Genomic DNA, 27,070 nt, shown 5'->3' with positions numbered 1-27,070 from the left:
CAAGACAATGTAAGAACTGAAGCAGCGGTACAGACAGTATGTATGATTTTCCAATTATTCCACCTCTGATGTTTGGTTTTAATGTATTTCTTCGATTGTAATTTAGTGTGTTTGACTCTGGCTGAGGTCTCAGAACAGCGCCACTTCTTCTCCTGTCTCCACATCCCCCCCCAGCCCGATGTTCTTGTCATGCATCCCTAACTCCCTCTCCTTCCCCTCCTCTCCTCCTCCTTCCTGATTTGTCCGGTCCAGATGTCACGCCGAGCCGTGCGGATCAAGTGGAGACGAGCTCCCTCCACTTGTTAACAGCCTGTTTATTCTGCAGCCTCTCCGCCGTGTCAGCAGCAGGCAATTACAGAGCAGATTACCAGCTCTGATAATGTCATCAGACCGAGCCTTCAGCGCAGACACACACACAAACAAACAACAGCGGCAAAAAGACCGTGGTTCCTAAGTTCACGCGCCGACATGTGCAGAGCTTTCACACACTCGCAGCAGGAGAGGGAAGAAACTATAAACTGTGTGTAAGAAAATCTCCATTTCAGCGAGCTGTGTGGCGCTGACAGCTGGTGTTACCAGTCACTCTGCACATTAGGATTTCACATTCAAAAATGCATGATAATCGTATAAAATGTGGAGCGATTACCAACCTCGATTTTCTGCGTTGAGTTGTGTTTCTCTCTCCGCCTCTCGTTCTGTCGTTACACCAGATTATTGCTGTTGCACCACATAAAATGCCACAGAAACATCAGATGACTGCGTATCCAAACTGTGTTCCTGCCTGCTGCTGTCACACTCTGCTGGTTAACTCAGTCTGCCGCGCGTGAGAGACGGGAAATGTTTGTCAAACTGACAAGCAGATGCTAAAACGTTGTGGAGGAGCGACTGGTGTTTTCTGGATTTCCACTGCAGTCTATCAAATCATCTACCTGTGCGACACGCCGCTCTTTTTTCCTGTACTAATACTGATGCGCTTTCCTGGCTTTTCCACACCAGAAGCACCTGAACATGATGAATGCGGTAGTTAGTGGGCTTCAGTGTGTGTGAGGGTAGACAAAGTTTGCACAGATGTCAGTTTTCATCGGTTTGTTTTGCAGGAATCTGTGAATTCGAGTCGAGTTTTCTTGCTACAGTGAGGTTAAGGCAGGTCTGTTACACTCATCCTGGTGCAGCAGCCACAAAAGCAACAATTTGAACTCAACTTCAAGTGAAATGGCGTTTGTTTTTGCTTTTTCGTTTCATAAAATTTTAAGGCGATGTTTTGTAAATGATGTCTGTTCACACTGAAACAGCAGAAACACTGTAGTTTCCATACAGGGCATTCGTGCTCGCTCACTCTTTCTGTGGCTTCACAAAAGGGCCCATCTTCTGTTTCTGTTTTTCGGCACGTTGATGGATTTGCGGCGCCTCACCTGCTGCTGGGTGGGAAAACTTACAACCCCCGATGACCACAGCAAGAAGACGAATGACGAAGCGGAGAGCGCACCTAATTCCAGCCGTCATTCTGAATTAGACACGTGGAGCGCAGAGTCTCATGCGGCACGGAGGTGCCTCCCTCCCGCTCGCCGTGATGTACCGCGGCCGCTGGAGTAACCCTGAGAGCTGATTAACGGCCGCGCTCGGCCTCCGAGAGGCGCGCAGACGGAGCCTCAGCCGCCGCTAAGTCGTCTCATCGGATTCCCACAGAGACAAAGCCCGGAGGATCTCTGCAAAGCTCAATATCCACTTATCATACACAACATTAATATCTGCAACATTATTATCCATTTCCCACTGAGGACCGACGTGGAAGTGACTTTTTTTTTTGTTAATACTTTCATGTGGTGCCTTCTGGGTACGAGACAGCCTGAGCATGAATATTTGATCATGTGTGTTTTAAGAATTTTGTTTCCAAAAATGAGACATCCTTCAGACTGGAACCACAAAATTAAAACTGTGGACACAAAAAGCACTGTTTACACCAGACTGCTCAATCTGCAGGTTACACTGGAGAACGCAACTTAACTCATTCATCTTTTCGAACATCAAAACACACAATCAAACAATGGCCTGCTGGGTAAAGACACGCTGGAGCTCCCTGACTCAGTCGTGAGGGAACAGGACATCAATGCATTGTTTGCAGTTGTGCGGTGACATTTCGGGGCCCCCGGGGGCTTCTGGTGACTGCAAACTGTATCTGGACCGCAGCAGCAACAACACTCAGAAGCAGGTTGGAGTCATTCAACTAGAGTTACTTTGTGTTCTGATGTCCAGCGCTTTTCTGTGGTTTTTTTTTTTTATATATTCAATCTGTAAAGTCTTCATGCAGTGACCCACACAGCCATACTGAGGTGACCGGGAGTCCCTGTACTTTCCAGGCTATAACTCACACAGTTTTTGAGTTGTGTGGCGGGTCATGAAATATATTCAGAGGAGAAATATATATATATATATATATATATAAAAAAATACCGGTACATGTCATGTGGGCCCACAGGATGGCAGTGTGTGAGCTCAGTACCATCGAACAACCTGTATTACTGCCATATTTACTGACTGAGAACAAGCAACATGTCGCTAAGCTGCAGAATTTGAATGAAAAACGATAAAAATAAGCATCAATAAATATAATAAGAACAACAAAAAGAGTTCAGAGTGCGGGAGAAACTTGTGAAGGGATGGAGAAAAGCAGAGAAAATATGGTGAAGAAAAGAAAGAAGGCGAATTGAGTTTAAAGTGCGACGAATTTTTCAACACTTCAATCTCTAATACTTTTATTTCTCCACCCGAGGGCGATGCTCTAAAGTGTAAGAAAAAGAAATACAGTAAACTTGTTTTTCAGAGAAAAAAAAAATGAACGACTACTTCAAAAAGAGGCTGCAGGTGGATTTCCGTGAAGCCATTACACACTTCACCCACTGATGCTGTGTTGCTCGCCTCTTGTCTCAACACTGCCCCTCCTGGCTAAATACTGGTACTGCACCTTTGGTTTGTTCCCATAAGATTCCAGTAGAAGCTTCACATTGTATCGTCTATCACGCAGTTATCACATTATTTTTGAAACTCTTTTCATACTTAAAGGTGATCTGAGGCTGAAATAGGTTATACTTTTTTGTGGGACTATGTACAGCGCGAACACACACACACACACACACACACACACACACACCCCTTCCAGGTGACTGCTGCAGTGTGGCCAAAACAACTCGAATCATCACTGGCAGCCATTGTCACAACTGAGGCTAAAACAAAAGGAGACAGGACCAAAATACACTGCAGCCCAGCAGGTGAAAGGTGAGGTCTTTAATTCATGCAGAGTTGTTACTCAAAAAAGCTCTTCGGGAAGAAACACAAATCCAGAGAAGACATGAAAATCCACCATCTTCTCAAATCAGCCCGGTGGTCTGCAGCCTCATCCCGCCATCACAAACAGACGCCAACCACACAGCCTATGAATCACTTTATATAACAAGTGTGACTTCGAACGGGAGAAAGTCCTCAGCAAAAACCCATGCAGGCACAGGAAGAACATGCCAACTCAGCTCAGCAGAGGAACAGTCTTAACGTGAAGCGACAGCGTGAACCACTTTGCCACCCCAAAAACAAAACCAGACAGTATTTTGAAAAAAAAGAAAAACCCTCAGAAACAGGCTCGATGAAAAATGAAAGACGACAGATGAACCGACGGAGCCAACAGACTTCCACTGTGTTCACACTTTAAATTTATTCTGATTAAAATGAACGGCGGTGTGGCTGAGAGTGTGAGCGCAGCTCATTTGTGGAAGTGTGAAAGCTGCCATTTCAACTTGCACAAAGACCGTTCGGAGAAAAGCTGAACCACCTCTGGTGCAGTTTGGTGCGTGAACCCAAAAACAGCTCAGTGGATATCAGACATGGCCGACAGCTGCTGGAGCTGCCGTCGCAGAAGGAAAAACCTGCAGCTCTTTTGACTTTTTACATTTTTATGAGCTTTGGACTCTCAGCAGGTGCAAACATCCATCTACACATCTTTCTCCTATGGAGAAGAGCTACAAGGAACAGAGTGAACTCGTAGCCAGTGGATCGTATGGCTGATCCCTGGAGGATGGCGACGTTGGAAAGGCAGGAATTCGCCACAGCTGGAAGAGTAGAAACTGGTCCATATCGGGAGTAAAATACTGGAAATCCTTTACTGAGACACTGTCGGTATCAGTGACATATGTGGGGAATCTTCCTCAAGGATGAATGAATTAACTGACTAACAGGTAACCGAATGAATGGATGAATGGATTGATTAAAGTACGATTAATAGATGGATGAATGGATAGTGAATGTATGATGGATGGATGAACGAACGGACTGATAACTGAGTAACTGAGTAGCTCGATGAAAGGATTAATGCAGGGATCCTCCACCACCAGTCCACAGATCAGTTGGTACCGGGCCGCAAAGAGAGAAGGGAGTTTTATTTTGAAAGTGTAAATTTAAATTTCCATGAGTCTGCATTGAGTTTTACTTTGAAAAACGCTTCACTCCCTCCAGCGCTTATTTCTGTCAGCTTTTTTTTTTGTCCATTTAACGTGAAACCGTCCACGTTGTAAAAAGGTTTGGGGATCCCTACATTAACGGCTTGATTAATGAATGAATGAATGAATGGACTGATTAATGGATGACTGAATAGATGGATGACTGATGGATGAACGAGCAGACAGACAGATGGACTGATGGATGTGACTGTCCAGCATGTGTTTTGCGAACATTTTTATTACAACATTTAACAAGCTAATAGCTCAAAGCAGGTTTCTCCGTTTTATTTTCCAACCTTCATCCCGGATCCGATCCCCTCACTACTGCACTTGGCGTGAGAGAGCGAGAGTTGATTGCGGTGGTAGAGAAAGGGTGGGGTTGTGTTTTGGGGGTGGTTCGGGTCGGGTGGGGTGGGGGTGGGGGGTGGGGGGTGGGGGGGGTGGGGGGGGGGGGGGGGGGGGGGGGGGGGCTTGAGAAGGTCATCGCCGACACCGACATTAATGAGAGCGCACGCAGAAGGCCGGGGCCCCTGCTGGCCTTCACCTGAGCGTCACGACGGGCCGACACCGCGGCGCGCCACCGGCGTGGCGGGTAGCGGCGCGGCGAGGCTCATCCATATCTCCAAGCCGAGAGCAGCCCCCACACACCTCTCAGGAACAATTACTGCTCCTCCAGCTCCTCACCACAGATGGCGAGGGCTTTCAGAGCGACTCCCCTCCCCTCCCCGAGCCTCATTGTCTCTTTGCTTGACTGTGTCTGTCTCCCTCCACCTCTCGGCCTCTCCTCGCTATTTCTGTCACTCCCCCCCCTCCTTCCTGTTTCCACACTTTGCCTCTCTGCCTCTCCCAGCTCCACATTCAACAGTTCAATTTAAATCCATTACGCCGAAGCCGCCCGACACACCGGAGCATCCTTGCTAGCCGTTCCTAGACACCAGTCTGGCTGTGACCCGAGCGAGGCCGCCGGTGGGAAGGAGAGGGCGGGCGGGCGGGGCGTCCTGATGGGAACGCCGGCGTCGTCTGCTAAGTGACAGGTCCCTTCCTGAAATGAAACATATTCGTTTAAAAGCAGCAGCGTGACGACGGGAAGGAGAGGCGTGAATCTGACGGGACGACAACGCCGCTGCCGTCCATTGCGATTCGCCGAGCGTAGCTGCACCCTGTCACCCCGCTATCGGCACCGGCTGAGGGGAACGCGGATAAGAATGCGGCGGGCCGGAGAGGACCCACTTCAGAAGCCGGCGTCCTTGAAGAAAGAGTAAAGACGCGGTAAATCAAGCGACGTGTCGCCTCGCATCCATCGCTTAAGCAGCGAACACCACAGTAATCACAACTCGGGAGCCCCGCCGCGACCTCGCCACTCCGGAGGCGGCGCTGTAAATACACACCGTGCCGCCGCCATTGTCTCTGCCGCTGGAAAGTTGGGCAAACACTGCACACGAACGATAAAGATGCAAAGTGAAAACGCAGAAGGTTATAATCACAATCAGAGATAATTAAAGGGGCTGTTCATGCGATGCTTTCCATAATAGCGCTGCATCGTTGAATTACCATTTAATTGCATGTTGATACAATCAATGCTACTGTGACAGTTAGCTCGGCTTCAGCAAACGCAGGGGAGGAAAAAAAAAATCCATGGATTTCTTCACTATAATGGAATTGGCGCTGCGAAACAAGACAGCTGTCCTTTAAAATAAATGACAACTATTCATGGAAAATAATTACAGCCATTAAAGCGGCACACATAATGGAGTATTGTTGGGGTTAGAAACTATCTAAAAAGCGCGCTTATTGTTGAAGTATGAAAAAGTTCAAGGATTTCCATGAAATCAAAGCCTTTCTTTGTTGCTGCAATAAATCTGAGTTCACAAAGAGCATAAAAAAAGTATTTCTGTCAGAAGTGAGTGCAAACCCATCTGAAATAACTCCAATCATTACAAATAATGACGGTGTTTAGCTGACAGAAGAGAAAAAAACAAACATCGTGGATAGCACTGCAAATGCATACCGTGCACCGTAAACAGAGCACCCATGATCCTGCTGTAAAAATACATGCCAATCATGTGTGATATTTTTGTCTGTTTTGTCAGGTATTAACCAATGTTACTGTAACGTTAACATTCATTAATTTGTAGACAACCAGTATGAGCTCACATAACTAACATTACCATGTCTAGCTAACCAATGTTAGCACACATCCTTATACAAACGTCACACTGACTATATTTACTTTTTTTATGTCATATTAGCATCCACATATGTTATTACATCTGAAACCTTCAGAAATCACACCTTGCCGGTGTATTCTTTGTTGCTGAACATGAACATAAACTGATCCTGTGCTAATTGCTAACTTCATTTTTGGGGTTTTCTGAAGCAAATCTGACACGATAACTGCTGAACTGAGATCCCGACTTTCAAACGTCAGTTTTTCGATTCTAAGGCAGCCGAGTGTATTTCCTCTCCATAACCTTCATTATCATGTCACAGCCCGCCTCTGACATTCGTCCCCGTGACCCCAGAAAGAAGCGAAGCTTTAATGAAGTCAGGGTGTGTGAATGCATGAATAGCGCTGGGCTCCCATTTGAATTAAGTCTATTCATCCGTGCCAGTGTGATTTCTCTGTGGTACCGAGGCAGCCGGAGGCCCTCTGAGTCGTGACATTTGTGCCATGGCTGGTGGAGCAGGCCGGGGAGGTGAACACCCATCTGCCTGGATACCTGACCGCCGAGTCCGAAGCCAACGCCAAGCCGAGGCTGGACTGAGAACGATAAGAGAAACCAAGCAGAGGGCGGCGGATCTGTTGTGTCTGTTTGTGGATTTGAACTCACACGGCTCATTAGGAAGGAAAAGAAATGCAAAACTATATGCTTTTAGCTAAAAAAATACCCACATAAAGCAGCTTCAGGCTCACTGACTGAATCCCGGAGGTCACCTGTGACACAAAGTCCTCAGGGCCTTTTTCTGATTACATAATAATCTGTACTTAAATCCGTTCCTCGCGCGGGGAATCGTATCAGTGTCACATTATTCTAATCTGGGAAGTCTCTCGACATATTAAAGGTAGCGCCCGTTAGATTTCGCTAATAATTGTGTCATCTGTATTCAACGACGTCCCCGTGCACTTTGAGAGTAAAGCTGAGAACAAATTCAGGCACTTTGCTGACAACAGAGAGGCATTTTAACAGGTTTTAGACTCGGAGGCAAACAGCTGAAGCCCCCCCGACACGACTGACGCAAGCTCCCGAGGCAGGTGTGCAATGTGAGGAGAGACGAGACAAAGGAAGAGGCTCGCTAATGTCCTCTGATCCCACAGCACCGCGACTGCTGTGGCTTCACTGCAGCACAGCCACTTCTATTTTGGACATTTTTTCCATGTCGGTGGTTGTAGGACGTGAATTCTTATTGAGGAGGCAACTGAACTTCTGTTCACACACAATTTAATGACAAACACAACAAACAGCTCCCACTAGTAAATGGACATCATTTACAACACAAACGAAATGCAACAAGCACAAAAAACGATGCGTTTTCACTTGAAATGTTAAACGGAGCCTCAGTTCCAGTTCATCCTGAAGACCTCTAACGGAGCCGAGGCTGTTGCTGACGATGCTTTGCGCGCTTTGGAACAGCTACGTTCGGAGATGATGAAAATTTTCCCCAAACTGCTGCCACAAATTTGGACGCTTGATTGATTGTATCCACCTGACTGAAACACGTGAATCCAGGTACGTCTTTCCAGATTTGTGTCACGGACAAAGAACGTTCTGTGCTTCGGAGCGCTCATCTTCCCAGCTGCTTCTAAAACGGATGTGTGGGAACCGAGCGGGCCGAGGTCTCCGGGTCCCATCCCCGCCTCGCCTGCCAACAGGTGGCGAGGTCGCCTCTCCCAGGCGAAGCGACAGCTGCTCCCCATCGCTCACTCGCCCAGCTTTCACCGCCTCTGCCGTCAGCTCCCCAAACCAGGGCAGGGCGGGGCGCGCCTCTGGGAAACTGATGGCGGCAGCAGCAGGAGGCGGCCGAACCGGCAGGCACGAGCAGATCATTAGCTCAGGTAATAACGGATGGCTTTGTGGGAGGTTCCGCCGTGTAATGATGCATGTGATGGCAGAAGCCGCCGTTAAAGCACACATTACGCAGATATTGACGGCAGTTTAATTGAGACAGGCGTAAAACGTGCCATTTGATCAGCGAAAGCCATTTTATGGGGAGACGTTCGCGCCACGTGTGGAGGACTGCCGCTGCTTGGTTTATCTGCTGCAAGAGGAGAAATATTTAATCCGCATAACTTTTCCTGGAGAAACATGGAGGCAGATGTGTCCTGACATGCTGGTGCTGCTGTGGGATGTTTCCCCCCCCCTGAAAACACTCCCACGCAGGACAAATGATGCAACAGGACAAGAGCTGTTTTTAATCTAAATGACAAGTAAACAAAAAGGACAAAACATGAATGTATTTCCTTTAAAAACTACATAATTCCCAACATCATCTGTCCTCCAGAGCAGCTTAATCCATTACGAAGGTACAAATATTATTTCTTAATATCGTCAACAATTTCAGTCCTGCACAAAAGAAAAATCAAAGAAGTGAAACTAATACAAAAACGAACAGTTATTTCTGTTTTTCTTGGGGTTTTGTCTATTTAAATCCAAGTTTGCTTACACTCAGTAATTTATGAAAAAAGAAAAATAATGATTTCACAGATGAGATCCTGTATATTGAGATTGATATGGCAAAAAAAACAATGCATTTTTGTGTAGCATCAGATGAAAAAAATACTGCTTTTTATGAAAAAAAAGCCAGCTTCTTAAAAGTACTACTACTGATTACCTTCCGTCCTGATTAAAACGATCAAATGTGGAACAACATTCAGAATTTTTACCCTTTAAATTCCAGCTTCATGACATTTGTATGAAGTAAGAAAATAAAGGAGCTGTTTTATAGATAGCACGTGTTGGAGGCAGGCTAGCATGAAATGAAAAATGTTTTTTAGGTCATTTCAAGACAGAAAAGTTGTCTTGAGTCTCATTAAAACCACACTGTTTAATCCCGTTTCTTTTCACAAAATATAATAGTGCATTCTGTTGTGTTAAAGTTTCATTTTTAACAGAAAAAAATTCAGGTTTATTAAGTTTTTTAAACAGTTTTTTCAAGGACTTTAAAAGAAAAATCAATTTAATGTCTCATTCAACATTGTGCTGCTTTACTGCTTCACTACTCCATAAGACGTCACATTATTTAAACTGAAATCAATAAATCTAAAAATGTGCATGGAATACATAAATCTCCGCAGCGCGTGTTTGCGAGGCGTGCAGCACGTCTCATTGGTGGATTACTGTGAAATCTACTGGGACGTCCCATCTGTAACGGCTGGTGTGGCCGGCGATAAGGGAGCCGAGTCTTTATCTCGGCCCAATTAGGCAGCTAATTGATTCAGCAGCAGTCATTTGGGCTTCCTGCGGGCGGCGACGGAGCACCGCGGCCCTCTAATCTGACATGAGGCTTCCTCTGGGGAGCAGCCGGTCCAGATTATAATCTGGATGGAAACGACTGGAAACAAGGAGGGCTAAACGTCAGACTGTCAGCCAATCACTCAACATGGTTAGATTTTTTAAGTTTAGAGGGATAGTGAGCATAAATATCTCAGGAATGTCCGTGTTTTTCTAATATTCTCAGAAAATGCATTGCTGATTTAGAAAACTGAAATTTTACTGTCACATGTGTAATAAATCTTATACTATGATTTTAATTTGTCTCCATTACAGTTAGTTGTGTGAAACTGAGCTGCTTTGGACCATCAATGCACTGCAGGCGTGCAGTGACGATGGTATGAACCCAACTTGTCTTTTGTTAAGAACGATCGGCCCGTTAATTCAGAAATCATTTGTTTCTGAATGGATCACAGATATGAATCATTTTCATTCTGATCAGGCTTTCCTTCCAATTATTTTTGACCGTGTTCTAATGATCCTGTTCACTTGACCATGGAAATCTGATAAGTGAGGGTAATCTGATAATTGTAATAATCACATTAAATGCACTGAAGAGATGGGATGATTAAAAAACCTTGGTTTACATGTTTCATTCCGTTATTCTGTTCGAGGAGGAGCATTCGAGGTGATGGGCGACACTCATTTTCACATTATTTTGAAAATCATCTCCTCTTCACTCCACATGTCTATTTTTTGTTGCTTCACATCATATTTGTCATCTTTTCTCTTTTGTTGAGAAGCAAAACAAATCAGATTAAATGAGGATCGGCTTGAATTTTTAATGGGTTCAAGACTGTTGCAACATACTGAGTTCAAAGTTCAACGACGGCTCGACCTGTTTCTTCTACCCAGAAAAAAGAGGCCGATATTATTCGTAAGGTGAGGCGATGTAGACAGCGAGGAAGCTCACACGACATCTCGACTGGTTTCATGCAGCGATGAAAGAAAATGAAGCTTCAGAGGAAAGATGATTAAAATTTCAAACAGAATGGAAACAGCGACAATGCTGCGCTGCACGTGACGCTGCTCACTGCACGGACATGTTCATTTCCTATGGATCATGTAACACTGAGCCAGAACAAAGCTACAAAAAACATTCTGTCCATTCATCCGCTGGAAGATATATTCCACTGAACACATCTCAACACACAAATCATCTACACACGTGTTTCACCAAAACACGACCTGATATTAAGGTCCAGTTTACACAGTGTTTTAAAGTGAAAACAAAAACTTTCATTGTGTTTTGGGGTTCGTTTTTGGCAGTGGTGCTCAGAGCTGCTGTGCTAAAAACAACCAACGTTGTCAACTTGCGGCCCGACACCTGCACTGTTTTCAGTATTCATGCTGTTTCACTTTCAGAACGTTACCGCGTAAATACGAAGCTTTTCTGAAATTAAAATGCACAAACGATGCATTTTTCTCTTGAAACATTAAATTCGGGGCAAGAGAAAGAGCACCGTTTTCCCAATACTGGACAAGATCATTCTATAGCACATGTTCACCTCACTCTGCAGCTGTAATCCATTCAGTTCTGAGTATTTAAAGTGGTTTCTTCTCACTTCATCTCAGCTTAACTGCTTCAGGAGTGCGTGTGTGTGTGTGTGTGTGTGTGTGTGTGTGTGAGAGGTCCCGGCTAAGCTCCAGCAGCATGTGAAGCGCCCTCAGATGCCACAGGCCGGCTGACGGGTGGCACGTCTCTCCGTGTTCGGCGTGAGTCGAATGGAAAGTGGCAGGGTGGGAGATGGGGGGGGGGCATTAATCCAACAGCCTTGCGTGCACACACAAGACGCGTGCACGTGATAATTTTAATACATCCACGTAGACGCTAATGCACCCAATACTCACTTTAATGTTTTTCCTCATTCCCTTTCATGCCGGGCGAGAGAGAAGGAGCAGGACGGGGCGAGTTGAGTGCAGGAAGCTCCACCAGCGAACATGAATGATGGCGGTGCCAAACGCTGCTTTGCAGCACATTTCTTGCAGTGTCATTTGAAGGTCCCGTGCTTCCCGCTCCTCCTCCGCTCGCCCCGCTTTATTTTTCAGACGGGGTATCGGCCGGGCCGCTCTGCCCTTCCTCCCGTCCCATTCCTCCAACTGTCGCTCTTCATAACGCTGCCAGCGCCGGCGTGTGCACTTCAGACCTTCCTCGGACGATTTGCAGCCCGAGGGAGAAACTCTCCGACGCTCATCATTTATTTAACGCCGTTCCTTTCAGATAATATCCTGAAAAATTAGCGCGGACAGCTCTCTCTCTGAACGGACCCGTTGATTAAAAGCCGACTGATCACCTAAAAGTGAAGCTGTGACAAGTTTAACAACTCAGCAACTGTTTTATTCTGTCACAGGAAAAAAAGAAAGACTCCCAAAGTGAGAAAATAACATGATTTCAATCAGTATCATTGTCATTTGATTGATTTGATAACCCTTTCCTGGATGGATCCCTGCAAATTACAATAGATTAGATTAAATATTCAATAAAATCAATAAGATATGGGCGAAAATTAGGCAAAATAGCTCGAACTACAAATATGGCAAAATAATCCAAATGGGTGAAACTGATGCTAAAAGATCTAAAAACTGTCTAAACAGATAAAACCGATTAAATTATTAAAAGAATTTAAACAGCTTAAACTTGCAAAACAGCTAAAACAACTTCAAACAGTGATTGAATGAACATCGGTATAAAAGCAAAACTGTAAAAATGTCTAAACCTGCTTGACGGAATGAAAGAGCTGAACTGTCTGAACTTAAAGCAGCAGTGATTTTAAAAGTTGCTGCTGCTAAAACAGCTACAGCAGCTTAAATGGCTACGGCTCTTCAATATTGTCATGATATTCCTGCAGTTCTTCGTGTTCACAGTTCAAAGCCCGGCCGCACACAGGGAGAACGTGCAAACTCCACATGGAAAGAGCTCAAAATGAGGATCTTACAGGTTGAATTTAACTGAGAATTTCAACAATCTCAGCTTTGCATGTAGCAAAAAACTGCTTTGAAAGAGGGAATTTGCTGTTCTATCAATTTGCGAATGAAACAGTTTTTTTTCTTAAGAAGTTAACTTGAAACTTTTTCCATGTCTTTTTTGTTTTAATGAAACAACCACACCCTTAAATGACCCGACACTGAACAAAAAGCTAAAGCATATTAAAATACGGCACAGTTTGAGCCCTTCAGTTGTACCCTTCACCCAGCAGGGAGGTCAGAGGTCACAGTCGGGGGGCAGTTAGTGGCTGAAGGGTACTTCAGCAGCCTGATACTTGCTGACAGATTAGCTTGAACTGTGTTCTGGTGGTTCACGGGTCGCCTCGCAGTGTGTCGCCCTGCATTAAGGACACACACACACTGATTGGTCCACTGTCTTCTGCTATAAATGATCGATATTTCCGAGGCGGTGCTGTTAAAATGCGTGACGGACACTCGGGAGGACAAGCTGCAAGGACGCCGGAAGAGTGTGGAGACTGAGGGAGGACTGACGGGAACACTTTGGATCTGAGATTTGTCAGAATTCATGTCCTTAAAATTAGATTTTTAGCGTTTGTTTCAGTTAGACATGTTTAAAAACACAAAGCGCAGAACTCTGTGCAGAGTTCAATACTAAAGTTAACACATGAAATTAATTATATCTCCTTTACACATGACATTTATTTATTGTACTTCATATTCAACTGCAAGTAAATTTAAATTCTGGATGCTGGATTGTAATTTGTAATCTGTATTTTTTTGTCTTGATATCCTCTCAATGTGCTTTTTACGTTTTGTCACATTTGCGGACAAACAACAGTTGTGGAAGTTTTACATTTTCTGAACTCTCCATGTAGAAATCGGCCATAATGATCCAGGCTTTCTGCTGAAATTGAACCTCAGAGGTCATGGTTGGTGATGGAGATGAATTTATAGGCCTCACTCCACCTGTTTCACCTATAATCTCCACGTGCAAGTCTAAAAAGTGCTTCAGGTCCTGTTTACGACACAACTTTTCAAGTGAAAACATAGTTTTTGCATTTTTGTCTCAGAAAAGTTTGGCGTTTACCCACCACCGTTCTGATACTCCTGACAATACGGTAAACTTTCCCACTGCTCTCCAGTCACTTTCAGCCAGAATTCCTTTGACAGCTGCTGGAAATCCGCTGTAAATCGACCACATGAGCCACGCGGGAGGAAAAAGAAAGAACTACTCTCCGCCGGAGTAGCGGAGCGCGTCGTGCTGCGACGTCAGCGGGAGAACGGCGGCTCGACCCGCCGCCGCCCCACAGGCGCTCGTGGTATCGACCACTTCAGTGGGAGTTAAAGAAGGGCACCGCAGCGGTCGGCGGTAAACAGCTTCACAGTGGCGGGAACATGGAGATGACGACGAGCACATGGAGATGGAACGATGAACCTCCTGAAAGATCAGAGAGCTGCAGGAAGAACCGACGCTCGTGTTTGTCTTCTTGGTTTGATCACAGTGAAAGAACACATAGAGGAGTTTGTTGTTTCTGTAAAGTACAGTTGGTGCAAAGGCCGCGAGGAAAATGGAGCAAGGCTGTTGCATATGAAAAAGAAAAAAAAAACAAACTAAAAAAAAAAAAAAATAGGAAAAGAAAACAAAGACTCATGGAATATTCATCAATTGTGCTCCTTCACTCCGGCTTTAATAAGGAGAAAAACAAACCCAATCAGCCCCACATCAGCGCTTATGAGCAACAGTATAATCGCCGCATTATGGATGGAAAATGAGAAATTATCATATCGTTCACACCACTGTGATCCAGCTGCACCTTCTGCAGCACCGGGAGACTCGCCGGATCCGTAACCTAAAAACAAGGCGCTGGCTGGCGTTCGCCTCTCGTTTGGAATCAAAGCCATTTCGCATTCATAAAAGATGATCCTGCACGGGACGTGATGCAGAAAAAAAAAGCTTTTTCATTACCTCCTCGCCATACACAGATCAAACATTTATTACCCTTGATCAAACATTCATTACCTCGTGTATTAAAAAGAAAAGAAAGTAATAGATGCATCTCGTATTGCTCTTTGTCATCGCGGCCTCTCGCTTTCATTACAGGCTTCTTCGCCACTGTGCCGCTTCTTGTCGCAGGACGAGGAGCATTTAATTAGTTTGTGCAGTAAATACGCAGAATTACATCAACAATAACAACCGCAGCTGGTTATCCATCAAACTCCTCAATCAGAGGTCGTGTTGGATGGTTGTTATCTATAACTGACTGAATTTATTTAAACTAATAAGGGTAAACAGTCATTCATTCACGGCCACATAAAAGCACATACTTTATTACTATATTGAAGACTAAATTTGGCTCCATGATGGGGCAGATTCTCTCTTTTTCTTCTAGAATCTCTGAGAAATAATCCAAGACCTGAAGTGATGAAGCATGTTGGAAGACTATTGGTTTGTGTGGAGGATTCATCCCTGAATGCATTTTGGGGGGAGTGTTAGCGTCACTGAGATCGCACAAGATCACAGAAAACTCCAGCGAAGCCTCTTGTGACTGCGGCGTGGAAAAAAACCCCCAAACAAACTGTGATATTTAACAGAAAAAAAACTGTTCACATGAGTGAAATTATGCGGATCTCTTACTTAACGCATGACTGCTGAATAAAATATTGAAAGCTGCGGGTCGAAGCCAGAGCTAAAAAGGGTAAAGTTGATGCTGTGCAAATAAAACATCATATTCAGAAAGTGCATCTGATGAACAGTTTCTGCAGCGTTTACAGGAAACCTTAAAAAGGCAGCTTTATGAAAAAACAATTCAAACTAAAAATGCAAAAATTATGCATTTTCACTTGAATTGAAGTTTTGTAAATGGGGTCAAAATGTGACCAAATTTGCATTTTCATCATGATGGTTAGCATTTCAGCTCGTAACAAGAAGGCGCAGAGTTCAAGCTTTCGGCTCTTTCTGGGTGGAATGTGCATGTTCTCCCTGTGCATATGTTGCAAAAAACAGGTTTGAGGCTAATAATCCATTTCTCAGGGTCATGGGTGTCAAACATACCAGCTGATTTATGAAAATGACTTGAATTTTGTAACAAAATTAGATTCTTCTTTGTAATTCGGAGTGTTTTAGTGAGAGGAGCAGAAATGAGACGAGACAAAGAGACCCGAGTCGAGAGATCATGCAGCAGTGAAAACTGCTTCACTGCTAACGAAGCATTAGCATCAGAGCTACACAGAAACACGCTCACGGCCGCAAAACACCACAGCAGGAGGACGATGCTTTAAACTATTTACTGCTTTGGTTACTCAAATCATTGTTATGTTGTGGCTGCACTTAGTTTCTTCAGAAATTGTTCAAGCTTTATAAAAATGTCACTATTTTTTCATAACCTTTTGCCCTTAAAAAAAGACTAATTATGCCATATTTTTGGGCTGTATGTCCCCCGCCCCTCCCCCGGCGATCTGTTTGTCCTGTGATGGATTGGTGACCTGGATTATTTGCACCGTCCTGCGATGAAGCGGTTCGGCAGACGGACGGCGTGTTCGTATTCGTGCAGTTATCTTTGGCTCCTGTTCAGAGAACAGGGGATGTTTGACAGGCAGCTTGTGTTTCGTGGAGGTGAAACCTGAAAGGGAATTTAAGGAAAGCGCGAGCGGCGTCACGGGGCGGCGTGGGAGTGTTTGGAGCGATGCGGCCGTCACTCAGAACGACCTGCGTAGTAGCAGCTCTTCATCACGGCGGCGGGGAACACGGGGAGCCGGCGCTCAGACGCCAGCACTGCCAGACCCAATAACGTAAACATAATGAGGCGGAGTGTTTCGAGGCAACAGCCAAGTGTTACATTCTGCACCAGCTCGCTCGCCGCCGCCGCCGCCGCCGCTCGCCGCCTTGAGCGAGGTTAGATAACGCTGCATTAGATAACGGTGCGCGGATCTTAAGAAGATGCCTGTTGGCTTCTTTCAGCTGACATTACCGACGACGCGCCGGGAACAGGAACACAAACAAAAAGTTGGGATGAAAACTTGCTTGCTGACGAGCAGAAGAATCTGGAATCGGAGCCGAGTAGTGGTTCAGCGTTTCAGCGCTGCCGCCTCAGAGGGTTCACGGTTTGAGTCTTTCTGTGTGGAGTTTGCGTGTTTTCTGTGTGCGTGCAAGAGTTTTGTGCATATTGCATTGAAACAGGGGTGTCAAACATAAGGCTCGGGGGCCAGAAAACGGATCCCAAGAGGCTTCAATCCAGCCCAAACAACAGAGAAGAAAATTTTCCAAAAAAAATACTGATTTTATTGAAGAAATTTCTTCAGAATAATGAACAGAAAACAGAGCAGAGATGAGATGTGGGAGATGTTGCCATGAAAGACAGTTACCTCATTCCAAAAATGCTAATTAGCATTAGCCTCAAAGTAGTGCTTTCTGGGTGAGTTTGTAAAAACACGCACATTGCAACAGCCCTAAGTATTTTGGACATTTTACTGTGTTTTGCACCAGAAAGTTTCATTAGATTTGTCTTGATATTGACTTTCAGTAGTAAAAGTTTGGTTTTATTCGGGCACTACTTCACCGGTCCGGCCCACTCAGGATGACGGTGGGCTGAATGCGACCTCTGAACTAAAATGGCTTTGACACGCTTTCATGTGAGGCTCTCCGGTGTGAGTGTGTGTACGTGTGTGTTTGTCCTGAATTAAACTGGGGTCTGATCCAGCCCTTCGAGGCCCTCGAGTTGGATGAAGCAGTGTGGAAGATGGAAGAGCTGCACGCACAATAATATCAAGAAAAACGAGCTTGTGCAGATATAGAAAGTTAGATTTTCATGCAAAGTATCCAGCGAGTCATTCTGTCTTACAGCCGGAGATAAATCTCAATCCACCAGCAGCAATTTGTTTGCATTTTTCACCACAGCAGATGCAAAGGCTCCTGGTTAAAAATAGCTGCTGCGCGCCGCTTTAGGTAAAAATGTGCCTTTACATGGTAATGGCCACTTGCTCCTTTGAGATGGTGAATGAAAGCAGCTTCTAGACTCCCGTCTTTGTTTTTATGCAGATGACGCCGCTGTCTGGGGAGACTGTCATTACGGAGGAGCCGGTTTGATTTAGCAGCAGTTCTTTTTCTTTTTTTTTTTTTCTGGAGTAATATGAAAGCTCGGCAATGAGAAAGAGGCTCCTGGAAGAGTGTGTAGCAAAGGGCGGCCATGGAGGAGAGGCGGCAGAGTGAAAGCTGAGGCGAAGGAAGACGGAGAGAGAGGTAAAGTCCACAAGCACCAGAGCAAGAGACAGAGAGGAAGAGAAAGAAGAAACAGAGCGAAAAGGGTTCAAGTACCGCACCTTTCTGCAGACTCATGTCTACCATGCGAGGCTCGGCCAGCTCCAGGAAGAAGTTCTTGTTTTTCTCATACTCCTCATCGTCAATAATTTTCACGTGAACAAGCTTGCTGCAAGAGGAAGGAAGGGGGGAAAAAAAAAAGGAAGGGATGTGAACGGAAAGGGACAGAGAAGGGGGGAGAGAGAGAAGAAGAGAAAGGTTAATTTGCGATGGAGGGACACAGGATGTGCTCTGTAAGTAGGATTAATAATCAGCATGGAGGAAAGGTGAGGAGGTGAGAGGTGAGCCGGCGCTGAAGCGGCCGTCTGTCGGCGGAGGACGGCGTGGAGCTCGGGTCTCGTCGGGAAGAGCAGCGTGTAATCGATCGGGCTGTAAAAATGCAGAAACGGACGGAAAAGGGCGAAAAGGTGAGCGAGCGATAAATGAAGGAAAGCGTCACTGTCTGGATCGATTTTTATGTTTCGTTCAAAACCTCCTTTTTCCTGCAGGGACCCCCCCTCCCCTCCCTCCCTCCCCTCCCGGGGCGGATAAGAGCTTAATGCAGCGTTTATTGCCCCGGTTTGAGGAGAACAGCCCTTTAATGAGGTCTGATGTCCGGAGGGGCGAGGCTCCTCCTCAATACGGCGGCTCGACCCCGCCGGCGCTCCCGCCACCGATCGCCCTAATTGATCTTTATAAAGAGTTATTGACGGGTGTGGGCAGTTAAGTGGTCAGTAGGTACCGGGATGCCGCCTCGGCGGAAGCTCCTGGAGGAATCCGACCCACACGCCGGAGACGCCGGAGAAGGGAAACAAAAGCCACGGCGCAGGAGACGAGTCCTGACACTGAGGCCTCGGCGCTTTCCCCGCAAGCGACACACGAGCCAACAGCAGTCGACAGTGGCGCAGCTACCCCGAAAATACGAATGACACACTTTATTATGCATCTGACATCTCACGGGAGGAAGCGTTCGCGCTTCATCCAGGCAAAAACCACAATTCCTGCACGCGTTATTTGGGAGGAGGCTAATAAGATAAGTGGCACGGCAGCATTTATTATGGATAGCTGCTCATGTATCATGAAACGAGTCAGAAGAAGAAGAATCCTCCATCCCCGAGATCCCACTGATGTGCTTCCAGCGCCGTGACACACGGCGCTGCTCGTGTCAGTCAAACCACTCACACGCGCGCACACACACACACACACACACACACACCCCACCCATCTCTCTTACACTCACTCACATGCATACACACCAATCTGAGCATCTACAGAGGAATCAGGAACATATTTGTGTTTCTGCCGTGCGGTTCAGGATGTGAAGGGCTGAGAGCGGAGCAGACGATGGAAGAGGCCGTTAGCGCGCCGCACACAGCACAACATCCATCTCTCCCTCCCCTCCCCGGCTCTGTGCAGCCCACTGGCAGGGCTTTCCTCAGATTGCTGGGCCAGATGTCTGCAGTGCCTCGCTTTTCACCAGAACTAAAAAAAGAGGAGTCTCATTTGAACCTAGCCAACACACACGCACACTCACACACACACACACACACTCACACGCAAACACACTGCCTGCGTCTCTCCTAACATCCGCACAGGCAGAGAGAGAAACCACGAATGCAGCCCGAAGATTAATCTACAACCATCCACACATGCAAAAGTACAAAAGAGCTACATATTTAATGACACAGGGGACTCGGGGTAGGAATGAGCTGCAGGGCCCAGATTCTTCACTTTCTCTGTGTAATGACTTGCAGGAAAGCTCTCTGGCCACTGATTTGCTGCAGGATCCTCTGGTGGAACATGGGAAATCAGAAATATTCAGGAACAGCAGAACAAAACTGACTGCGGTTAGAAATATTCGCGGCTATGAAACTGATTTTTAATGGCGATCTGTGATCTGATCCTTTGAAATGTGTCCGACTATCTTTTTCGCAGCACAGAAATAAACACAGAAGGGACATGTTATCGTGATTGTAGAAAAATGGAGGGGAGAAAAAAGGACATTTGTGCTCTCTCAAGACATAAAGCAACATACAAATGTGACTGTGTTTGATTCCATTCAAGCCTGAAGTCATTTTCTTTTTATCTGTGCATTGGTCTCAACCAAATCCACAGGGACATATTTGTCTTTTAAGCCATTAAATGCTCCACAGTGTCCTCAAACTAACTTGTAACTATGCCAGTGAGCTGCTCAGTACGCAAATGTGAGGGGAAAACAGGAGAATTGTGAGCACGGGATATTTAAAACCCGGATAAAAGGCAAAAATCTAGCAAATAAAGTCACATAAAACAAGTTTTCTCTATTTGGTCGAGCTAAATCTTTGAATGAACTGGGTTTAAGAACTGTCAGCAGTGCAGTAATGCAGCTTTAGGTGGGAAGTGTGTGGAAATCACTCATGCTACATAAATAAATTTCTCCATTTCAGTAAATCAATTCATCTTCTCTTCCATTTTCCCAAAAACACCACATAATTTTTTTTAACCTAAAATAAAGAAAATTTCTACTGCCACATTTTCTCCAATAAATTGGTTCCGACTGCAGCCCACAGTAGGACTGTTCTCAAAAACCTTCACTGAAGGTGGATCAGTGCTGTTAACTGCTGGTGTTTGTTTCGTTTCAGTAAAAGTGGAGGAAACAACACTGAGATCCAGAACTGAACAATGCTACGCATCGTTTTTGTGTTTTCGTTTCAGAAAAGTTTCCTGTTTACACGACGACGTAAGTCTAGTAATTCTATTAGTAACAGTATCTGCTCGGATCGACACGGAGGAGTTCAGCTCGTAATCAACTCAGAATAAAAAGCCACGTTTGTGTCGCGGAAACTCTGGAGCAGCTTTAACACCGTGTGAGATTTTATTTCCTCCTGAGGTTGACAACATAAATTAAGCTGTCAAAAACTCTTCCCACGCTGCTGTTCCACTTCACCTCCACCAAACCACCTGCAGTTTGTTCTCATGATCTCCGCCTGACACGAAGAGGAAATCACAGGTTTCCTGTACTTTTAGCAAACTGATGGAGTGACGCAGCAGAGGAAAGAAAGAACATCACATGGGAGGGGAGGGGCGGATTTTCTGTCAGTTTAATTTCGAGTAAAGAAATTATACAAATATAAAAATCATTTTTCATGCACAAAACTAATGGATGCACTGAAGGAAATGTTTGTGAGTAAAGACAGAAGTCAGTAACCTGGCCAAAGCCATATTCACATGTGCAGCAACGAATTGCTTCACATGTCAATCTGGGATTTCACTCGGCAAATCTGTTCGGGGAAGGAGGGACTTGCTGTAGAACTCTTTGCGTTCATTGGATGGAAGGAAACAGTGCACCCGCCTAACCATCTTTAGTTTCAGCCAATCACTGCAAAGAAAAAAACCTCTTGCTGATCGTTTTTCAAAGACGCAATAGAGGATTCATCCAAAACAGATTTAATCGCTGTCGGGATATCCATTGTTTTTGCTAGCCATGCTAATATTATTAGCAGTCCGTCACTTCCTGCTTCCGTCAAAGCTTCATGTCCCGCCCTAAACGACTCGTGATTGGCCCGACTGAAAAAAATCCGAGCGTGATTGGTCCGGCCGAAAAAAGTCTGATCCCGAACACACAAGGCTGGAGCGGCACAAGATGGATTCTCGTGGTGTGTGAGAACAAATGCCGCGAGAACTCAGCTTGCCGGCAAGGTTAAGAAGTCAGGCCAATAATGCAAACATATTCAATATGAAATGCATGAAATACACATATTACACAGAAAATAAAAATGTAAGATGTGCATGTTTTTGACGGACGGACAGTGAGAGAAAACCAGTTTGACTGGAATAAAACAAAAGAGGGATTTTCAAAGATTAGACAGAAAAAGAGCAAGCATCAGAAAGCAACTTGCTAATTTGACAACTTACTATCTTCAACTTACTACTCATTCAAGATCACACTAATTTCACCAGGATTATCTCGAGTCAAATATAATTTGGGAGATTAACTTGTGATGCAACAGTGAAAATGCACTACAATCAGACAAAATCCTGAAATAACTTGCAAAGTTTGAGACAGCAAAAAAAACGGGGATTCTTTCTCTGGATTTTCAACTTTTCTTATTGAGGTTTATTTTAACCTCTACTCCTTTATTTTTAAACAAAAGTGACAAAACATAAAAGAATATAATCAGTTTGAAATTCAAGTAAACCCACATTTAGCTGAAGTGAGCTCAGGGATCGGTAAATGTAAAAAAGAATTTGCCCGATGGGATTAATAAAGTATGTTTTTTTCACCGCAATTTTTCAATCTGATACATTTTACATTAGAGATGATTTTCTAATTCCAATCTGATGTCAAGTAAAACCAAAACTGGTATCAATTATGCCGTTCCTTTAGACACTTGATCGACCAATCAAAAAAAAGTATAGGAACTCTGATGTTGCTAGGGAGATTAGAAAGTTGTCTGACACTAATTCACGCTGGACGACAGGAGGAGTTACACACCATGGAAGTGTCAGATGGTGGTGAGGGTTATGTTGGACTAAAGTGGCACAGTCAATGGTCTGAAACCTCAGTTCTTTGTACAAAATAAACCTGACTATGGCTGCATTTCAGGGTAAATGTGCTTTTAGCTGCTGAGTTGAAGATAAGGCCTGATGTGTTTGGATGATCGAACTTCTTCTTCCACGTGTCAGAGGAATACACACTGTACATAGAATAGAAAGGTGCTAAATCCCTTTATTTCAGAATGAAATACAGAAATCTTCTGCCTATTAATAAATAAATGTCTCAACATCGATCTTTTAACACAAAAATTGATTCAGATGTGTCGATACTTTTGCATCATTCACTTTAAAGAACATCCCCGCTACGGATCATCCAGGATCAATACATTCATTCAGTCATGCCAAACAATTCAATTCAGGGTCAAGAGTCATTTAAAAGTTGCTTCTCGTGGCAGGAAAAGTGTTGCCTCCATGCTCTGCTCCGCCTCTGGAGATCATATTTGCTTTGAAATGTAAAAATGAGCCATTAAGTACGAGTCATTAAAACCTCAACGTGTAATTGAACACAACGGGCTTACATAAGTCTGAACCTGCGCTCCTGCGAGCCTCGTCTGCGCCGCCAGGAAACAAACGAGGCCACGAGAACGACGGCGGCGTGAAGCGAGGGGGGACGTCAGTCTTCTCGCCAGTGTTCTCATTTGTTAAATTGAATTACACTAATGTGTCAGAATTAATGCGATAATGATTTATAGACGTTAACATGCGAGACGCGGCACCCTCAAGTTGAGCGCGAGTGTGGGAAGCGCCGCTGGGTAATGACAGACGATTAGAGGGTTCACACCTCCGCCGCTCGGCAGCCGGCGGAGGAGAGGAGGGACGGAGACGTGAGGCGTGGAGGAGGCAGATAGAGATGCACCGGGTCTCTGTTCCGCAGCCAGGAAACCTCACTGCGGCTGAAATTTGCTTTAGCCGCCCGCCTCCTCTCCGCTTTCAGACGCCTCTTCTCTCGACAGCAGATTTACTGTTTGAGTTTCCTCCCTGGCTTCCTCTCCACAAACACTAAATAATACAACCTCCAGGAGTGTGAAACCACCGCGGTGGAGTAACACATCAGAGGAGACGTGTGATTTTCAATCTCCAGCCTGTTTTTTTTTGTTGCCTGTTGGTGCAGTCTGACCCTCAAACCGTTCAACTTTTACACCGGAAAGCTTTTCCTCCTTTACGATTTCCACAAGAAACTGGGAGGACTCGGGAACTCGAGGCAAGAGACGGCGCAGAAAGACAAAAGTGCCACAATTACATACGACCCTCCCGCCTCTCTTCCTCTCTTCCCCCGGTATAAAAACACAACCTGAGCCGAGCCCTGGGCGCTGCAGGGTTTGAACGCTTCCAGGATCTCCGGAAGCTTTCCTCTTCCCTCTGCTGGATCATGTGCAACTTCAACGTGGAAAAACTTTTACCTTGAAAGTTTTAGCATATTAATTTGCCTGCTGTCTTTGTTTGTGTATAATGTTTGTGCAGTTTGTTTATATAGCCGTATAAAGTCATTTTATGTAACAGAGGGAATATGCTTGAACATTTAAAACTGCGAATGTGAACTTCAAACACACCTCTGAGCCTGTGTGGATCAGGAAGCTGCTAACAGTTCATGAAGGCGGGAAAGTAACCTGTGCTGCTAAAAATGGTGGATGACTGAGTTTTTTTTAGTACATATAATGTCACTTACCAAAAGGAGTGACTTAGCAGAAAATAATAATCAGTAAAAAAAAAAAAAAAAGATTTAAACATTTCAATGTGAAAAGTTTGGATTAGAGTAACCAGCAAGATAAAATCATTACACAACGATGTGGACTTGATAAAAGAATCATTGAAAAACCAGATAATTATGTGACAAAAGTGACATCAAGATAATGAAAAACCTAAAACGCAGAAAATAAAGCTTAATTTTTAACTGCCTCCTCTGATCGCAGCGACCTCTCAACTCATAATCCCGAATAAAGTGGAGCCTATAAACCCGGGAAGAGGACAGGCAGAGAAAAAAGGGCCCCGGCTCCTCGTGGGAAATCAGCACCTTAATTAAGCAGGCCTGGTTTCTGCTACCGAGCGCGGGGATTATGGGCCTCGCTCATTACAGGCCTGATTATTGCTTTTCCCCTGCAATCACAGAAAAACGCCAGTAAACACATTTGTCAATGATTTCTTGCCAGTCTGACGACAAGTGCACATCAGATTTAATATTCCTCGTCCAGGAGGTCTGAGGCAGGAGTGTCAAACTCATTTAGGCTTTGGGGCCGGCACGCACGGCAATTTGATCAGGAGTGGGTCGGAGCAGGAAATGATCAGGCACTAACGGATCAATTCAAATATTTCCCTTTGTTTTAGTGCAAACGCGAGAATTACGGCTGAATATCTTTTTACAAGACCTGAACAAATACGATTACACTTTGCATGGTCAGCCTGCCAGCCTTATTGGATTCTCTGGTCGCTCCCTCCTCCTCCTCCTCCTCCTCCTCCTCTTCCTCATCTCCACTTTATTTCTTTCCATCCCAGGAGACAAACCGATCAACACACGCTCGACCAACTGACAAGTACCATAAAGTGCAAAAACTCCTACAAACAAGGAAACGGTGACCAGCCCGCATCAATATTACATAAACCAAACAAAATTTGAGGCACGCGATTACACAGACTCTCCGCCCGCCCACTTACTGATCTACAGGTGGAGCCTGAGCCTGATGCGACGGCTGCGAGTTGTTTCAGGGAAGAGTGCACTGGTGCCAAACGCAGCCTGAATAAAACATGTCTCAGAGTGAGTCCTCCGTCGATGCAGACGGAGGAACAAAGCAAACACCGATTTGCCCGAATTCATCAAGATTAAAGACCCCCCCCCCCCCCCCCCCCCCCCCATCGCTCGGCCACCGGCTGAAGGAGGCAGTCAATCATCCCGAGGACCCAAATTCAAGCCCCCGCTTTGGAGAGCGGCCTCTCTGCTGAAGTGTCCTTGAGCAGCTCATGAAGGGTGCGATCACTTTGGAGGCGTTTTTAGAAGTGAGCTGCATGTTTTCAGACAGGAATTGATTTGTGAGCTGTTTATGTAACTGAAGGTTGAAGCAATATGGCAGCTCACGCCCTTTTTTTTCCCCTGCAAGATGCAAACAGGCCTAAACGGGGATTTCTGAATAACTGGATTTCACCACCTTGTGATTACAGGCCAGACTGGACCGTGGAGGAGAGGTCAGCACTGAGAGGGTCACTAGAATAGATAACTGCCACTCCAAAGAAAATACATTCACCTTCTTTCTTCATGGATGCATTTCCTCAAACTTTTTACAGCCAATAATTTTGGACAGTCTAATTGTAATGAGGTCAGTAATGTCGTAACCTGTTAAAAATACAATAAAATTTAAAAAGGTTTTTTCACAACCCTGACTGAAAGAGTGTCTCTGAGTACGAGTCCACATTAAATTCATATGACTATCCCACACACTATGTGGTGCACGAAACCTGCAAAAAGCTCGAATTTGCAAGAAATGCAGTTTTCACCACATTTTTTATTGTAGTTTTTAGTCGGGAGAAGCAAGACAATTATCACCATTTGTTTGTGTGTGTGAATGACTTCTGGGCCAGTGAAGAGTATTTATCATCTTATACTATTTGCTGCCCTCATATTAGTAGAACGGCGGTGAGATTTTGGATCTGGACTACAGCCAGCATTTCCATTGTGCTCTTACCTAAACCATCATGTCATGTTAAGACAGAGTAAAGAGATAAAAGCATCGCCTGAAGTTTGAAATTCAACCCATAACTCTTCTTTGAGCTTGACGAACTTGTTTCACAGCCTGAAACTCAGACAAAAGTTTGGATTTGATCAAAAAAACTCCTGCTCATTAAAAAGCAGAGCTGCAGGTCCTGCTGATACACGACATTCATACATTCATTAAAAAACAAAGGTTTCAGTGGCTGAAAGCAAAATGCTGGGTCTGAAAATGATCCAGCCAGTGAATACATCACCAACAAAACATAATCGAGAAAACAATTTAGCCGTCTCCTAATGTAATTTCTGGGTGACGGGGTTGTTCAAAAACAAAGGCGCTTTTCACAGAAGACATTATTGGCAGGCTGGTTTGGACAAAACAAGAAAAACGGTCACCTTGGGCCCTGGGAAATGGTGATTGGCATTTTGGAGAATTGTCTGATATATCAGCCAATAATGAAAAATACTCGTTTGTTGCAGTTCTGAAGTTTGGCTGCACTGCTTCCACTTCGCCCCGACAAACACGCTCCTCCAACATAACCAGTTCACACACCACGCCTGGAGTCACATTAACCTTGTCCGCTATTATTTACTGTCAGCGGCTTCAAGTGAAGAAACTCGGTGTGTT

The 27,070-nt window shown here is 45.0% G+C and overlaps 1 protein-coding gene across 2 annotated transcripts in view; it reads right to left on the bottom strand.

The window, feature by feature from the left end:
* The window catches only part of slc8a3 (solute carrier family 8 member 3), a 106,362-nt gene that overhangs the window by 13,498 nt on the left and 65,794 nt on the right, over positions 1–27,070 (bottom strand). For both annotated transcript variants that reach the window (XM_030116159.1, XM_030116160.1), the window contains exon 3: positions 18,236–18,342. In XM_030116159.1, the coding sequence (XP_029972019.1) occupies positions 18,236–18,342 (107 nt within the window). The remainder of the gene's footprint in view (positions 1–18,235; positions 18,343–27,070) is intronic.

This window comes from Salarias fasciatus, chromosome 19 (genome assembly GCF_902148845.1).
Source record: "Salarias fasciatus chromosome 19, fSalaFa1.1, whole genome shotgun sequence".
Lineage (NCBI taxonomy): Eukaryota > Metazoa > Chordata > Actinopteri > Blenniiformes > Blenniidae > Salarias > Salarias fasciatus.
This window is presented reverse-complemented; position numbering and strand designations above follow the sequence as displayed.